This window comes from Fukomys damarensis, unplaced genomic scaffold (genome assembly GCF_012274545.1).
Source record: "Fukomys damarensis isolate Sample0158 unplaced genomic scaffold, DMR_v1.0_HiC HiC_scaffold_29, whole genome shotgun sequence".
In the NCBI taxonomy this organism is placed as follows: domain Eukaryota; kingdom Metazoa; phylum Chordata; class Mammalia; order Rodentia; family Bathyergidae; genus Fukomys; species Fukomys damarensis.
The window spans coordinates 29,308,583-29,324,491 of record NW_022900941.1 but is presented as its reverse complement, the minus strand read 5'-3'; the positions used below and the strand labels follow the sequence as shown (position 1 = coordinate 29,324,491).

Sequence of the window (15,909 nt, the reverse complement as noted above, 5' to 3'; positions counted from 1 at the left end):
CCCCTCTGGGGTCTTTGGGGCCTTCCTGTTCTGTTGTCGCACAGGCCGGGGGCTCCCGCGCAGGCCGGGAGCTCGCGCGCACGCCGCCAGTGATCGCAGGCAGGCAGGCAGGCCTAAAAAGTTGTTCTTAAAAATTGCTTCTTTAAGAATTTGTACAGTACATAGAGAATGTATTCCAGTGATACTTTTCACAATGAGTTCTAAGAGTAAATTGCTTGGGAATCTATTTCAGTGTGTCACTAATGGTTAGTGCAAACAAAATTTAGTGCTTTTTTCATACCTTAATAACATACATTAAGCAATCAAAAGTTAGAAAAGACAAAAACATATGACTTCTGGGGATAACATAAAATAGCCAGTAAGTTCTATTTATTTGGGAAGATGAATATAGAAGGGAGTTTGTTGACGGGTTGACAGTTTCAGTCAGCCTCTTTAAAATAGAAGCCTGTACCATCCTGTAGAATCATTTACTTAAAAATTCTGCTGATGAGGCCTGATGTACTCAGGCGCTTTCCTTCCTCCACTTTGCTACAGCTGTCGCTGTCTCTCTTTCTCTCTCTCTCTCTCTCTCTCTCTCTGTTTATTGGTACTTTTTAGGTACAGTTACATTCATCATTGGAATATTGTATCTTTACATGACAGGTCTTGGTTCTCATTTCTTCCCCTTGTCCCTGCTCTCCCTTGTTGTTACAGCTGTTTTAAACTTTTATTCAGTAAAGTCTTAAGGAGGTAAAAACAAAATGCAAATGCAAGTTTGAATAGCCAAGATAATTAGAAAGTCTTATGAGATTCGTAGGTTTTCAGAGAAGAAAACTGGAAGCCTGTTGTTAACTGTAGAAGGAAGGGCTGGGGTAGTTAGCTCAGTGTGAGAGCAGGTATGTGGCCCTGGAATCATTCTCCAGGCCCCCTTCTATTCAACCACAATACAGAAGGAACTATAATACTAGGTTAGAGACAAAACTGTATTGTGAAGACTTTAAAATTTCTCATTTACATTCAACAGTACAGGAACAGATAATGAATTTATATTTTCTTGATAAATAATATTTTTTATGTGGTTGATTTTTTTTTTTAACACTATGGATATTTATTCCTTTCTTTTATTGGCAGTCTTTTTCACAACTGACCAAAACTTAAGTATGCTCTGGATTTTGTTAGTTGGTTTTTTCACTCCATTTTTTAATCTTTCAGGCTTTTGAACATCTACAACAGTTAGAATTAATAAAGCCTGTGGAAAGAACGTCAGTAAATTCACAGAGAGAGTACCAGCTGATGAAACTACTTTTGGATAATACTCAAATTATGAATGCTCTGCAGAAATACCCCAACTGTCCTACAGATGTTAGACAGTGGGCAACATCCTCACTAAGCTGGCTATGAACGTAACACGACTTCAGTTTTGGCATTTCAGATGTAGTTCACTAAAGGACTAAAAGCTATTTTCCTTTAACAAGATATGTTAATGCATTTTATATTTATAAACATTTCTTAATTTATGAGACATTGTTGCACATGTAGTTTCTTGCTTATGCCTTACTTTCAATCACAAGCAGTTGCATGGCTTGTAATTCCGTCATTGACTTAGATTGTGCTGTAAGTAGCAGTTCAGAAGAATAAAATGTGATTTTGACATCAAACCATTTTTTAAATATTTGTATTTATGTGGTATCAGGAGGTTTACAAAAGCCACAGCCCTTTTTTGTAATATATATTCAATTTAAGTGTAATACATATTCTTCTGTGGCTTACGTACAGATTAGAAAATTAACACAATAGTGCCAAGTGTCCAGAATCACACAGGTGTAGAATGACTGGCCCTGGAATTCAGCTAAGTTTTGACTGACGCCAAGCCCGTGCTGTTAAGAATTAAAGTGCAGCATGTTCTTTACCAAGTATTTTTAAAAGTATACTCCAAAGGGTTTATCTGGCATTTAAGTAGTTTTAGAAATACAGTGTTACATGATTTTTGTGCATTAAAATAGCACTTCAACAGTAACAACCTATTTTTTGCATACATAGCCTTTATTTCCCACAAAAAAATTAAGCCTTATGGTAAGTCATTAGATCACTTATTTGCTTAGTAGCCGTGTCTCACTTAAAAACTGAGAGCCCTAATACTCTTCTCTGACTAAGAACTATCAGAGAAAATCTATCAAGAAGATATATAGATTTAAAAACTAAGAGGCAAGGAGGGCTTTTATTTTCAGTGACTGAAGTAGAAAAGTAATAAAACAAATTAGGACAAATTAGGTTAACAAAGTCATACAATGAACTATATGCCTACACCCTAAAGGCATTTTTGTGGGCAGGGAAGTTGATACTCACTTTTCCATAGTTCTAATATACAGAAGTTAGTGTATTCACAAATTTTTGAACTTTATAACATAAATTGCCTAAACGGTATTAGCAAAATAACCCAACTTTCAAGAATAATTAAATTTATAGGCATGGCTTGGATACTTTCTTCATTTACTACACAAGAAAATACAGCAAAACAAAAATTAATTAAACTCCCCTGGGTTATCAGACTGAAAAGCAAATGAAATCAGGATTGCTGTTTCAATATAATTTTTACTTGAATTCTGTCCAAGTGGCCCACAAAAACAAAATCTTGTTTAAAATACCTAATGATGTATATGCACATGCCTGAGAAATTAAAATCTGTTGTTCAAATGTACTGTATCATAATGCTTTATAAATGTAAATCATTATTTTGCAGAACATGCTATACAAAAGCAGTCTTTCAGTACAGATTCCATGCACATTCTACCAAGATTTGTGTTTTCATTTGGTTTAAAAGGGTTTCTTTTGGGCTGGGGATTTAGCTCAGTGGTTCCACCACCTGCCTCGCTAGTGCAAGGCCCTGAGTTCAATCCATGATTTAAAAAAAAAAAAAAAAAAAGGTTTAAGCCACCATAAATAACCTAAGTGCTGTCCTTTCCTTTACCTTTGTCCCAATCCCCAAAAAACTGTGAATCCATTGGCATGAAATGTGATCCAGTGCCAACAAGCCTCTGGCTGGCTTCCTAATACTGGCAGAACCAACACGTATAGTTTGGTGACAATACATTCTGCTTAGACAACAAAGGGAGGAAATGTCATAGGGAACAAACCTCCCTTCCTCCACTGTCCCCATTCTTGAAAATCTCAAGATGGAAGCTTCACAAATTACAAAGCTACTATTCCCCTCTTTTAAGAACATATACCTAAAGAAAAACTGCATATGCAAGTCATACCATATTCATTTTTTATTTAACTTGGGGATGGAATGGGGATAGCATACATTTTATTTATACAGTATTTAACAATCATCCAAGGTGGGGTCTTACGGGGATTTTTTTTTTAAGCTTTTTGTTAAATACTTGCAGAAAAAAACAGCAAGTACGATTTGACAGTAGTACAACAATCTGTGCCCAAAACACTGACAGGAAATACAGAGTAAAGCTAAAATAATTGCTTACCAATATCTTGAGAGGTAACAAATAGGATATGGGTTGAGACTGCATAAAAAACGTACTGCTGGTTGAGTATCTGAGGTAAATGATGTTCAATCAAGATGCTACTTGTATCATTTTGCCCAAAAATCGTTAAGTAATTTTATGCACATTATACCAAATGTTCCTAAGAAGTAATTTTTTCAAAAAAGTAAAAAAGAGAAACTGGAAAATATCTGTGATGAAGCATTTTTTTAAAAAATAGTAATCAGTTTTATTCCACTAAACTACCATCTGGTCAATGGTGTTCTCAACCACCTGCAGTTTAGATAAATGTGACTGTTAGAGTGAAGAATGGGGGCAGAAGAGACTTAAAATTCTGTGATACATGATTTTATTTTAAAATCCCAAACAAGTTGGGTTTTTTTCCTGATTGTATTTTCAAAACATCACCATGAAAGATGGTGCAAGTTCATGGGACCCACAAGTGTGAGGCACAGTCTCTGTTCTGGGATTCACAAGGTACCTGTAATAAACATTCAAACAAGAATCACACATTACGTGCTAAAAACTTCCTAGCATCTAAAATACATGAAAGATCTGTGCAGGGCATGGACTTTGAATAAAGCCAAATACTAGTTAATCCATCAGTCCTACGGCAGTTGATCATAAAGCATCTCTTACATGGGAGATCTGGGCAAGGTAGAATACAAGTTAGAGCAGCAGTTCTGATGAGTATCAGAAAGGCAAAGTACAAGACAAGTAGTGAAGAGCACCATACACATGAGGAAAAGTTACTGGGATCTGTTTCCCCAAAACGAAATCACCATTTGCTCATTCTTTGATCTTTTCTCCAGTATCCCTTGCTCCAATTTTGTAACTTGCCCACTGTGCACCGACTGTAAACCAAACACTAAAATGCCCCGCAAAAGAAAGTTTTAACAAGACTAGGTATCAGGACAGGCAGTCACTGGAACATTCTTGTTTTACTGCTTATAAAAGACTTCTCTATTAATGAAGTTCTCAAAAGGATACAAGTTTTAAAACTGGTTAGCTAGAGTTAAGTACAATACCCAGGATTTCTAAAAATGTTTCCTAACGTGAAGAAAAAACATTGTACACTGTGAATAACTGGTCTTAGAAAATTTATCTCTAGTGTTCTCATAAGCCAAACATTCATCATAATATCCCTTATTTATTTTTGTTTCAATGTTTTTTAACTCTAAAGAGGGTTTTTTTTAACAGGTAGAAATTTGTCTTCAGGAGATTAATTTTCCTGTATACACATTGTTTTTCCCTGGATTAATTTCCAAATAGAAGCAACCCCAAATCATGAAATAAAGAGATTGAGTACTTTTTGAAATAAAAGCGCTAAACACTGAGATGGAAATTCATAGAAATACTGTAAGACCTAGGGTACATACATGACCAAGAGCACAAACAGTTCTGTATGGTATGTGGCACACAGCCAAGAATGCTACGTACTCTTATTTACCTCCACACCTGGAGTCTTGACCTATGTGTTGTTTATAAATAATTCTTCCCAGAGATTATGTATTTTGTGTAAAATGTAGTGTACTGTGTGGTTAAATAACAATTTGAATATAACACATTCACGATGTGCTCTTGATGGTGACATGTAAAAAAGTTGATTATAAAAATACATGGATTTTAAAATGACCCAACAAAAAAGGTACACAGCATAATACTAGCTATTTGTTAGTAATCTAAAAATCCAGGAAATTGTTTTACTTTGGCCTGTATAAATTTGAGGAAGAATCCAATTATATCCTAATGCAATATTGTTTTACAAAGAACTTAGGCACCCACCATCAATCTCATTTTCTTAGCAAGGACACAGCATGAACTATCCTAAATTAATATCAAAGTTGTGAAAGCAATTTTGGGGAAGAAACAAGACTGTTTCCTGTATCAATATGTGTTACCTCTAAACATTGCATATTTTAAATTATAACTTTAACTTGTTATCCCTGATTTGTTTTAAAGCAGTAACATCTGAATCTGTGCTTAAAGGTTAATAATCTCTACCCTAAGATAATTCTTTACAAATCCCAGACATCAAATATTACTCTCACAAGATGGCACCAAACAGAAGTATGGTGATAAAGTTACAAGTCTCAAAACGGTGAGTTCTGGATAATGACACTTCCTGAGGTGATCCTAAAACAGTGATAGAGAATGTCCCCCCCACACTGGTGAAAATACACTACGTTTTTACATATATAAATAGGAAAAAGGTATTTTAAAAGATAAAATGAGCTTTCCAGTGTCACAGCTCAAAAAAAACAAAAACAAATCATGCTTTAATTTTTTAAATATTTCCCCAAACACAGCACACCTTAAAAAAAAAAAAAAAAGAAAAAAAAACTTAAGTAAGTATGCAATATTTTGGGACCTGGATATAAGATGAAGCTTTAAAAACGTACGTAAGGCGGAAACTACACCTTTTTTTTTTCATTTTAAAAAACAGCACTTTTCTCCTTAAATTACAAACCAGCACAAGAAAAGCTAAAACACTGCTTTACGAATGGCCACTTACTATTGGCACTAAGCATAGTTTACCACTTTTTCTTAAATAACACAGTGAATTTGTAATACCTTGTTACAAAACATGGATCGATTTATTCAAATTTGTTAGTGTTTTCAATTTCATAATTTAGCAACCGTGGAACTGAGGTATACCTTGTTGAGAGGGAGGTTAAAGTAATGCTTGGAAGCCTCTTTACTGTACCCCACTTTGATGACTTTATGTACACAGAACAGCAGCACACTAAACATTCACAAGCTGTGTCATATTGGCATTACAATAGTCATTTATAGAAACAACAGCAAATGCAATAAAAACAAGTTACCCTTTTAAAATCTGAAATGAAAGTTTTTGATTTAAAAAAAAATAGCAGTAGTTCATTTAAGGAATTAGTGTCTTCTGACAGACATTGAGAAATCTGATGTCAGCTTTCAAACACTTGATTAGCCAAGTCCAAAAGATCCTTGATTTGGAGAGGGCCACATTCTTCATGTACATTTTTTTCAAAAGTTTGTTTATAAAGTCTGCAACTTTTCTTAGTCTCATGTCCTTCACATCTGTGCTGCAGGCAATGCAGTGAGTCTCCCAGCGCCACACTTTTCAACAGGGGGCTGCTCGCTTAACATTTCCAGGAGGCATCCTATTCATTTCACACTGAAAATAAACTGTAAGCAGTTTTGTTAGCTTAGCAGCTCCAGTTCAGAGTCCCGTTTCTCAGTGTGTACAGATGGTGCAACCATCATAGACTAGATTCTTTGGGAGGAAAGTCAACATTTGTCACCATTGTGACCACTGTTACAATGTCCTCTGTGGTAATGATATTTGTTAGTCTTTGCATCTGGGTAATTCTTTCACCTACACATCCAGCTGATAACCTGGCTTCTGCATCATGATCCCAACACTCTTCTATCGTTTCACAAAGCATTGCCATTCCCTAAGACGAGAAACACATAGTCAAACACCCCAGCAATTATTGTGATCGAAGTTTCAAGATAAGCAAACTTTCATATTATCTGTCAACTTTCACTCTCAAGTATCATGCAAAACCATGAAGAAAAGCACAAAAGGTAATCATTTTTTTTATGCACTGGAGACTGTTGCAACAGGATTTTTAAATTTCAATAATGCCTATACATTGTTCATAGATGATCATTTCAATGTAAACCCTGAACTAAACTCAAAACCAAAACTAGTGGGAAGTGTACCACTTTTTCAGTTGTACTTAAAATTGCCCCTGTTGTCTCACAACTAAATACAGAATTGGAGGGCCATCCTTTAGGATTCACTACCTGATTTTACCCAGGTTTCTATTTACAGTTAAACCAAAACTACCAGGACAATATTCCATCCTTTACCTAGGTTCTAATTTTAACGTATTCATATTAACTTCATAGTCTTAGCCAAATTCAAAAGGCTAAAGCAAATTCCCCTGGTGAGAAAAAAAAACAAAAAAAAAAACAAACCTGGTGCTTAGTTTAAAAATTGCATCATGTTGGAAGGTGGTGATCCACAAGGCTACCTGGCTATCCAGTGGCTCAGCACTAGGAATTTCCATGGAAAGTTTTCCAAACCAGGCACTCATCTGCACAGAACCTTGGAGATAGGAGCCTTGTAAGGCTCCATGATGTCAAACTCTCCTGGTGGGTATACAAAGCCCTAATTCTCCTACTTGTAGAACTTGCACAGAATTACCTGTGTGAAGATCACCTTCCCAGAAGGCAGAGAACGAATCACTCCTCTGAAAAAAAATGTTGTATTGGAATTTCAAATTAAAAGCTAACTGTAACTTACAGCATGTTTCTGCCAATAATCTCTTAAAACAGGCCTCTTTTTTTTATGCACAACAACTTCCTGCATGTCTTCAAGAGATGGATGCTGGCCAATTTCCTCTTCAAATGGTAACATGTACTCATCTACAGGTCCTGAAATGTAAAAAAGGAAATAAGTCATCTTAATTAAAATCTTCCTGACTTCTAAACTGGTTTTCACTTTCTAAAATACACTTTTGCCTTTTTCCAACTCTATGTGCTATAAGGACAGGAAAGAAACAGGCTTAGTTATACTTACCACAGTGTGACCAGACCATAAAAGAAATCAAAAGGTTTGCGGTTTGGCACATAACATTGTTAAGATTGTTTAGGAGCTTTCTTATCTACTGTATGAGGACCACTTGTATCCATTTGGATATGGGACACAGAGAACAATCTATGCTTGCAAATGAAGAATATAATATTCTTAAGTAACTGATAATACTTGCATTTCAGATTAGAATGTTAATAGTGCTGTCTCTACCTCCGAAGAAACCTATGACAACCATCTCCATTCTGTGTATATTCAAACTCTCTACATGTCCCACCTAAGGAATTAATGTGCCTCAACGTCATATCTCTTCCTGCCCTCTCACACAAAAACTAAAAGTACATTTGCTTATTTTTAAAAATCACACACACTCCACCAAGGTTTTCAACAAGTCAGAATGTCCTTCACAGGTAAAATTTATTCAACAACATAAATAATTCCTTTTTTCTCATACTTACTCAAGTAGGAAAATGCATTCAGGAGGTAATAATAACTAGCAGTCGAGGAGCATTTACCCTGACTGGAAACTTTACATGTGTTACTTTTTACAAAGGAAAGACAGCATGAAGTTCAGGAAGTTACAGAGTTTTGCACAAGAGAATATAATTATTACCTTGAAGACTTGAAAGTTTTGAATCCAGCAAATCTAAGCTTTCACCTTAACAAATATGGATCACTAGTGAATAATTTCATTGAGCTGATGTGTTGTGTACACAGACTTAAGATTCATGCCAGGCCTTGAAATGCACCAAATACGCCTGGATAATGAACCAGGAAGACGTAATGAAGCCTTTGCAAATATAAGAACCTGATGGCTGAAAAGTCTTGGCTTGACAGTACTTACACTAAGGTGCCTATTTAACTCTTGCATGCTCTTGTACTGGCGTCAACTAATAGCTTGTAAAAAGTGTAGACTTTCAGGTCTCAACCCAGACTTACTGAGTCAGAATCTTGATTTTTAACAAAATTCCCAGGGGTTCAGTATGCACATTAGAGTTTGAAAATGACTGGATTTAACTATCAGTAACTAGCCACCAACAAATTTAAAAGCACTCATGTTTGCAATGTTGTTCACATTGTCCCTCTGGCTCCCAGTTTCTGACTTAAAAGAAAAACCTGTTTCATTACATATACAAAGTAAGAAAAGTCAGCATCTATATTTTTCCATAAAAACTTCCCTGATAATCTGTCTGCCTCAAAAGCAGTATTTTCTCTAAACTACTATAACACTCTCTTATGTCTCAGGTATCATATTCACCCAAAAACATGTAATAAATGTCTATAACCAGGTACTGGACTAGATAATTCACACCTTATTCTACAGTTACCTGTCCAGAATATATTTTATGCCTTAAGTGTTTATTACTTGAGATCAGGGTCCTGTGTCCCTGTTGAGAACTAATCCAATGTTTTTCTATTGATAATTCATATTAAAGTTCTTATGAAATGTATCTTCCTATAACATCTGCCACCTAACCTGCTTCCGCTCCCATAAGTGCACATAATCAATGTAATATCTCTTCCATTTTTGAGTCAAAATACACTGAACAGCTTACTCATCTTTCTGTAGACTTAGTCCCAAGATGCTTCAAGCTTTCTTAAGTTCTGAATCTATTCTCAAGACAAACTTCAATTCCTGGAAGAATGAACAGCTTTCCATTTCCGAACCTTCTACTAAGTTCCATTTAACATAGGATAAGTTGGCTATACTTTTAAATACTCAATGCAATTTCTTCTATGATCTTTGATGATCAGAAGTTTTTAGGCAATTACAAAATAGAATTAAAAAAAAAACATATCAAGCTCATTTACATTTGTTTGAAAGATTAGCAGTCAGTTTGCCTTATTGAAAAAAGTGCTGCCCCACATTCTGGAGAAAGAGACCATATGAAGGAACACTAAAGACAAAGTACCTTAATACTACAGATTTGTCACACTAGGAATACAGAATGCAGGTTTATAATCAAGTAAATGGCATATATTTATATGACAATAACTTGGACAAATGGGAACCTTTTAGAACCAAGCTAAGGTGGTAGAGAAAGTGACCAGTATTCACAATAATGTTTATAGATGTCAGACCTTCATAGCTTTGGGGAGGCAGAATTGAACCAGTCATGAACAGTGAAATAGATATTCAGAGTTCTATGTCTCGAAAATCAGAAACTAATCTGGTTAAGTAATGCTGAACATACTCATGCTGTCTTAGAAGGCAAAGTCCCTCCTACTCCTCATAGATTTCTTACAGAAAGAGCTAACTTGAGAACCCGGAGGGCAAGATTTACATGAAACCCATGCAGCAGCCCTCCCTGGGAGAAGAGTTAGAAATACAGATTTTTACCATTAACCAGTTTGAGGCAAGATACTTAATTTCTGAGTTTCAGTTTCTTCATCTGTAAAACTAAGATAATAACTACCTCCAAAATAGGAAATAAACTAAACGTATGTGAAGTGTCTGGCAAAACATAGCAATGGTAAAGGATTAAAACATATTCGTAGTTCCTTTCCTCTCCCACCCACCCTCTCTGTTCCCCTGCCTCTTCTGAATTCTCTACCACCTCTTGCAGTCTATTAAAAAGAAACTGTACTTGATTACCTTTGAATGTAATATCTCTTTTTTCTCAGAGTTTATTGGTACATTTTAGGTATACAGTACAGTTACATTCATTATTGGGATCTTGTACCTTTACATGACAGGTCTTGGTTCTCATTTTTTCCTCTTACCCTTGCACTCCCTTCACGCTCTCCTCCCTTCCTTATTTACAAAAACTTTATTTCCATTTTTTCATTTTCTCATACCTTTTTCTTTTCCCTTATTTTCTTTCTCCTACCCTTCCCACTTCACCTACACCTTTAGCCCTTTTCTTCCTATTACAGATTGTCAATTATACCATTAGGATCTTATTTACAATTATAGTTTTTCACACCAAAGAAACTATTTGGTATTTATACATGTGTGACTTATTTCACTTTAGAGTATAACCTCAATATGCATCCATTTTCCTATGAAAGACTCTAATTTCTCATTGTTTATGGCTGAGTTGTATTCCATTTTATAGAAAAACCACATCTTTATCCAGTCTCCAATTGATGGGCAAATGGGCTGTTTCCAAGTTTTAGCTATTACATACTGTGCTGCTATAAACATGGGTGTGCATATATTACTGTGATATGGTTCTTTTAATTCCTTTGGAAAGATACCCAGCAGAGGGATGCCTGGGTCAAATAGAACCTCTAGTCCCAGCTCTTTGAGGTATCTCCATATCGATTTCCATAGTGGTTGCACCAGTCTGCACTCCCACCAACAATGGAGAAGGGCTCCTTTTTCCCCCACATCCCCGCCAACATTGCTGAATGTACTCTCTTTATAAGTGTGGCATAGACACTTTTTAAAGAATACTTTTTCCTTACCATCTGCAGCCGTACAGCGAGAAGCCAGTTCCCACAGGACTAATCCCATGGCGTACATATCTATCCTCAAAAATGCATCCCTTTGGAAGTTTATGGCACCCTCTAATACCTCTGGGGCCATATATCTCCGAGTACCAACCTGAAAAAGATTTTGAAAGCAAGAAATACTCATTCATTAACTTTATGAACATTTTATGATTTTGTAAAATGTATCAAACCCAATATGGTCTATTATCTGGGTAAAATGACTGAATTATAACTATCAGACTGTACAGATAGAAAGATTATTTCTGGGACACTTAAAAATATCGACATTATGCTAGTAGTAGCTCAGACACCACCAACCCCCCAACCCCCGCAGCTGCTCAAGTAATCATAAGGAACTAAACAATGATTGCTGCGAGGATACAACAGAGAAAACAGAATACTTTTCAATTGTACTTTCACACAGTGTTTGAAATATATCCTTTAAAAACTTCCTGAGGACTTCACGAATTACAAGATTTGTGTAGGAATTAATCAAGTACAGATGGACAAACAAAAAGTTCTATTTTTATAGAATAATCTATGTATTTACTCATAAATTCTTGTCTTAGAGTCCTTTTATTTATATCTGTCCCCAACAATTTGGTATCTCTTAGGACTGTATCTATGGTAATTAAGTTAGTACATCTAGCTTTGGATGCTGCTTGACAACATTCTTTTTTTTTTTTTGGTACTGGGAACTGAACTCAGGCTTGCAAACGGCAGAACCACTGAGCTAAATCCCCGGCCCACTTGACAACATTCTTATATGAATGCTTAAAAATTTTTTTTGTGTGAGATATCTGGAGAGATCACAAATATATACTTGAGTTTCAGCAGACCTATGGAGCAGCTTTGATACTAGTTATTTCCCAAAAGCTCCATCCTTCTGTTTCTGTGAGCTCTAGACCTGAAGTTAGGCAATTATATGCCCCCCAAAAAAGAAAGAAAAAAATATATAATGTTTTTTTTTAAAAAAAAAATAAGAACAGATTACTATATAACTCTGAAGTTTCAGTTTTTAATTTACGTAAGAACACTTTATAAAAAGAAAGAAGTAGTTTTACTCTGAATTTTTATTTTACTGGGTCTCCTAAAAGACTATTTTCTCTTAAATGTATGCTATCCAAAATACCTTTTATATGGCTTATCTTTTTCAGTCTGAAATGACCTCTCTGTTATAAATTGATGATAGTAGATAAAAAGGTTTTTGTTTTTTCCAAAGGTTCTTTCTTTGTAATATATAAAATGAGCAATAACACACAAGTACCTCTAAACAGTTTTGAAATGTTCTGGCTCATGAAATCTAAAGTCAAAGGGCCACTGTTACGTTTAACTAGTCCTATAATATAATTGTGATGGTGTTCAAAGATGACATTAAAAAAAATGGAAAGAGGCAAATAAGGTAAGGGATGAAACTATTCCCAAACACAAGAAGTGCAGAAGTTTGTGCGTCAGCTTTCTACCCAATCTCCATCTTGGTAATACTCTCAACAAACCGCCTCCATCTGCAAACAGACTTGGTATCAACTTTTTGAGAGCTCTATGACTGCTGACCACTACCCTAAACTGAATTCTTAAATTTTTAGTCAGTATTGCCAAAATTCACTTTGTCATTATTATTTACAACTCTGCTCTTGGGATCAAAAGGATATCCTGAAAAAAAAAATCAAGCTCAGTATTACCTGATCAAATTTCATGATTCAAGGGCTGGGGATTTAGCTCAGTGGTGCTGCCACCTGCCTTACAAGTAAGCACAAGGTCTGGAGTTCAACCCCCAGCACCAAAAAAAAAAAAAAAAAAAAAAAAAAAAATCGTGATTCTAAAGAGGAAGAAAGGATAAAGCTAAATCACTCGGTTTTGTAGGAATGTGACCTTTTGGGTCAATTTTGTTTTATCGATCAAAAGTTTATTTTGTAGGAATGAAAACACTTCCTAGCCTCACAGTTTCTAATAAGAAAATGAAAGGATAATCTTTTTCTTTTGGGCCTTCCCTGAAGGTGCCCATTGATAAAATCTCTGTGTGGACTTTAACTAGAGATAGATACCTCACTCAGGCCTTTTTTAGGATTCTGAATTCTGAAGACAACTCAGACAAAAACCCATCAAGCTGATCAAAGTGTTAATAAAGCAGCAAAGAGCCAGGAGCAAGAAACTACTTGTTTTAAAAAACGGGAAGAATATTTCAATACACTGTAGCCAAAATAGTGACTGATGATTTTTCCAACTCCTCTTGAGATGAGGACAGAATTAGCAAGTTACAACTACTGAACTAGCACTAAGAATTTCCTAAGAATGAGGCTATCGAAAGATGGAATCTTCTGTGATCTGTTTTTTAAAAAGAATCCTATAATATGTAAGTTATTTTATGAAGTAATTTTAAACAACTTGAGTCCTCTACCACCATATGAAAATGTTATCTTGTTGCAGAAAAATTAAAACATGACACTTGAGTAGATGCTAAGTAATAATCACCACCACCACAATTTCAGACCAATTCATTCCTAATATGCCAGTCTAAGGAAAAAGGAAAGCTTACTTTTCTTATATCATCCTTACCTGTCCATGGGTATCACCTGCAGACTTGCCAGCCTCAAACTTTAATGCCAACCCAAAGTCAGCAATACAAGCTGTCAGATTGTTTTTCAACAACACATTTTTACTTTTGATGTCCCTTGCAAACAGAAAGATAAAGTATTCAAATTAAATTTAAACGTTATTTTTTAAAAAATCTATTGAAAATGGAAAAGAGAACATGCTATAAAATAGTTATTTTAAAATATGAAATGTAAAGAAAGAAAACTGAAAAAAATCTTAAGCAGAGCCTAAGAGTGGAGTGACAAACTCCTCCTATTTATAACACAGACAATAAGACCCCATAAAGCAGTTTACAAAGAACTGCCATCCAAAAATATATTATCTCTGTCACTCCCAATACATGTCATCTATGTCACTCCCACATAGCAATCATAAAATTGCTGTTTTTTTAAGACACAGTAGTTCAGATTTTATAGTTCAGCCTCCTGTAAGAACTGAAATTTTAAAAAAAATTTTTGGTACCAGAGATCGAACTCAGGCCCTTGCGTTTACAAGGCAGGCAGTGGAACCACTGAGCTAAATCCCTGGCCCCAAGATCTTTTTAAAAAATTGTTGAATTGGGATCTTTTGTCAGTTGGCACAGACCTACACTAAAATAGTCCTTACACCTGGTTGCAGAGATTATCTCTAATAAAATATAACACATACAAAGCTTTTACCTTAACATAGGTACTGCTCAAGCTCTATCCTGGTGTTCTGAAAAGGGTAACTGTTTTAAGGCAGTAAAATACCATCCTCTAGACACTTTCCTGAATTAGTTAATCCTAGAGATTACTAGCCACCAACTAATACAACTAGACCATGATCCGTGGTTACATTTATGTGTATAGTCACAGATCAGGGGTGTGATGAAGACAGAGAGGAAAACAAAAATCACTTTCAGTCTCAAAAGATTTTCAGGGCTCCTACTTCTAATAACTATTTATTTATTTAGGTAGGGGTAAGGGTGTGGTCCAAAGGATTAGTATCCTATTAGAAGACAGACTGAATGCAGGAAGAATGTGAGAATAAATGGGGATGGGGCACCATTTCTGAAATAAAAATCTAAAAGGCTTGCAAAGTGAGAATCTATATATTTCAGGTAGATTTAAAGTAAAGCCTAAAACTATCTGCTGGCACTCAACTAAAAATCCATTAAATGAATCAGGTAATACCTATTTGTAAAACAACTACCTTTAGAATGAATACAAAATTGACAGACTGAATCAATCCCATGTTCAAGGAAGTTAAATACACAACAAAATGAGTCCATGTTAAGGAACATTTTTCTTTTTGAGGGTATAACAACTGCTGGAATCTAGGTACTATTTCTTCATTAGGCAACTGTGAATGATACCTCTCTAGCTCTGCTCAAGGAAGGAATATAAGGTCATTCAAAAAAAGAGCAAAGTAAACATTCAGGATTTCTCCTTATCTGTATCTTCTACCTATTCATAACCACCTTTATGTAAATGATGTTTTGAGTTAAAACAAATTACTTTTTATTTTTAGGTAAAGAAAATATACTTTCATTCTCAATCCTTTCACAAATGAGAAATTAAAGCATAAGGAGATAATTAAACTTTACTAATGATGTTAACATATACATTTTCTATAATAATACGTGAGCCTCAAAGCTAATTTAAGAAACAAATGAAAATCATCTACTTCCTACAGCATGATTAAACAGCTCAGGGGAATTAAAATTACCTAGGGGATTAAATTTCAAATAAGAGGGCTGGGGATTTAGCTCAGTGGCACTGCACCTGCCTCACAAGCATGAGGTCCTGAGTTTGATGCCTGATACCAAAAAGAAAGAAAGAAAAAAAAAAAAAT

General features: G+C 35.2%; 2 protein-coding genes across 5 annotated transcripts in view; one reads left to right on the top strand and one right to left on the bottom strand.

Annotated features, from left to right (window-relative positions):
• Orc4 (origin recognition complex subunit 4) overlaps nucleotides 1–2,546 on the top strand; it is a 74,346-nt gene extending 71,800 nt beyond the window's left edge. For all 3 annotated transcript variants that reach the window (XM_010620969.3, XM_010620967.3, XM_010620970.3), the window contains one exon: nucleotides 1,192–2,546. In XM_010620969.3, the coding sequence (XP_010619271.1) occupies nucleotides 1,192–1,380 (189 nt within the window). In that variant the 3' untranslated portion in view covers nucleotides 1,381–2,546. The remainder of the gene's footprint in view (nucleotides 1–1,191) is intronic.
• A 3,250-nt stretch (nucleotides 2,547–5,796) lies between these two features.
• Nucleotides 5,797–15,909, bottom strand: part of Acvr2a (activin A receptor type 2A) — an 82,841-nt gene continuing 72,728 nt past the window's right edge. The window contains exons 10-13 of one of the 2 annotated variants that reach the window (XM_010620959.3): nucleotides 14,056–14,170; nucleotides 11,473–11,611; nucleotides 7,774–7,904; nucleotides 5,797–6,916 (exon numbers count right to left, since the gene is read on the bottom strand). In XM_010620959.3, coding sequence (XP_010619261.1) covers nucleotides 6,722–6,916; nucleotides 7,774–7,904; nucleotides 11,473–11,611; nucleotides 14,056–14,170 — 580 coding nt within the window. In that variant the 3' untranslated portion in view covers nucleotides 5,797–6,721. The remainder of the gene's footprint in view (nucleotides 6,917–7,773; nucleotides 7,905–11,472; nucleotides 11,612–14,055; nucleotides 14,171–15,909) is intronic. The other variant, XM_010620960.3, reaches the window with a different exon arrangement.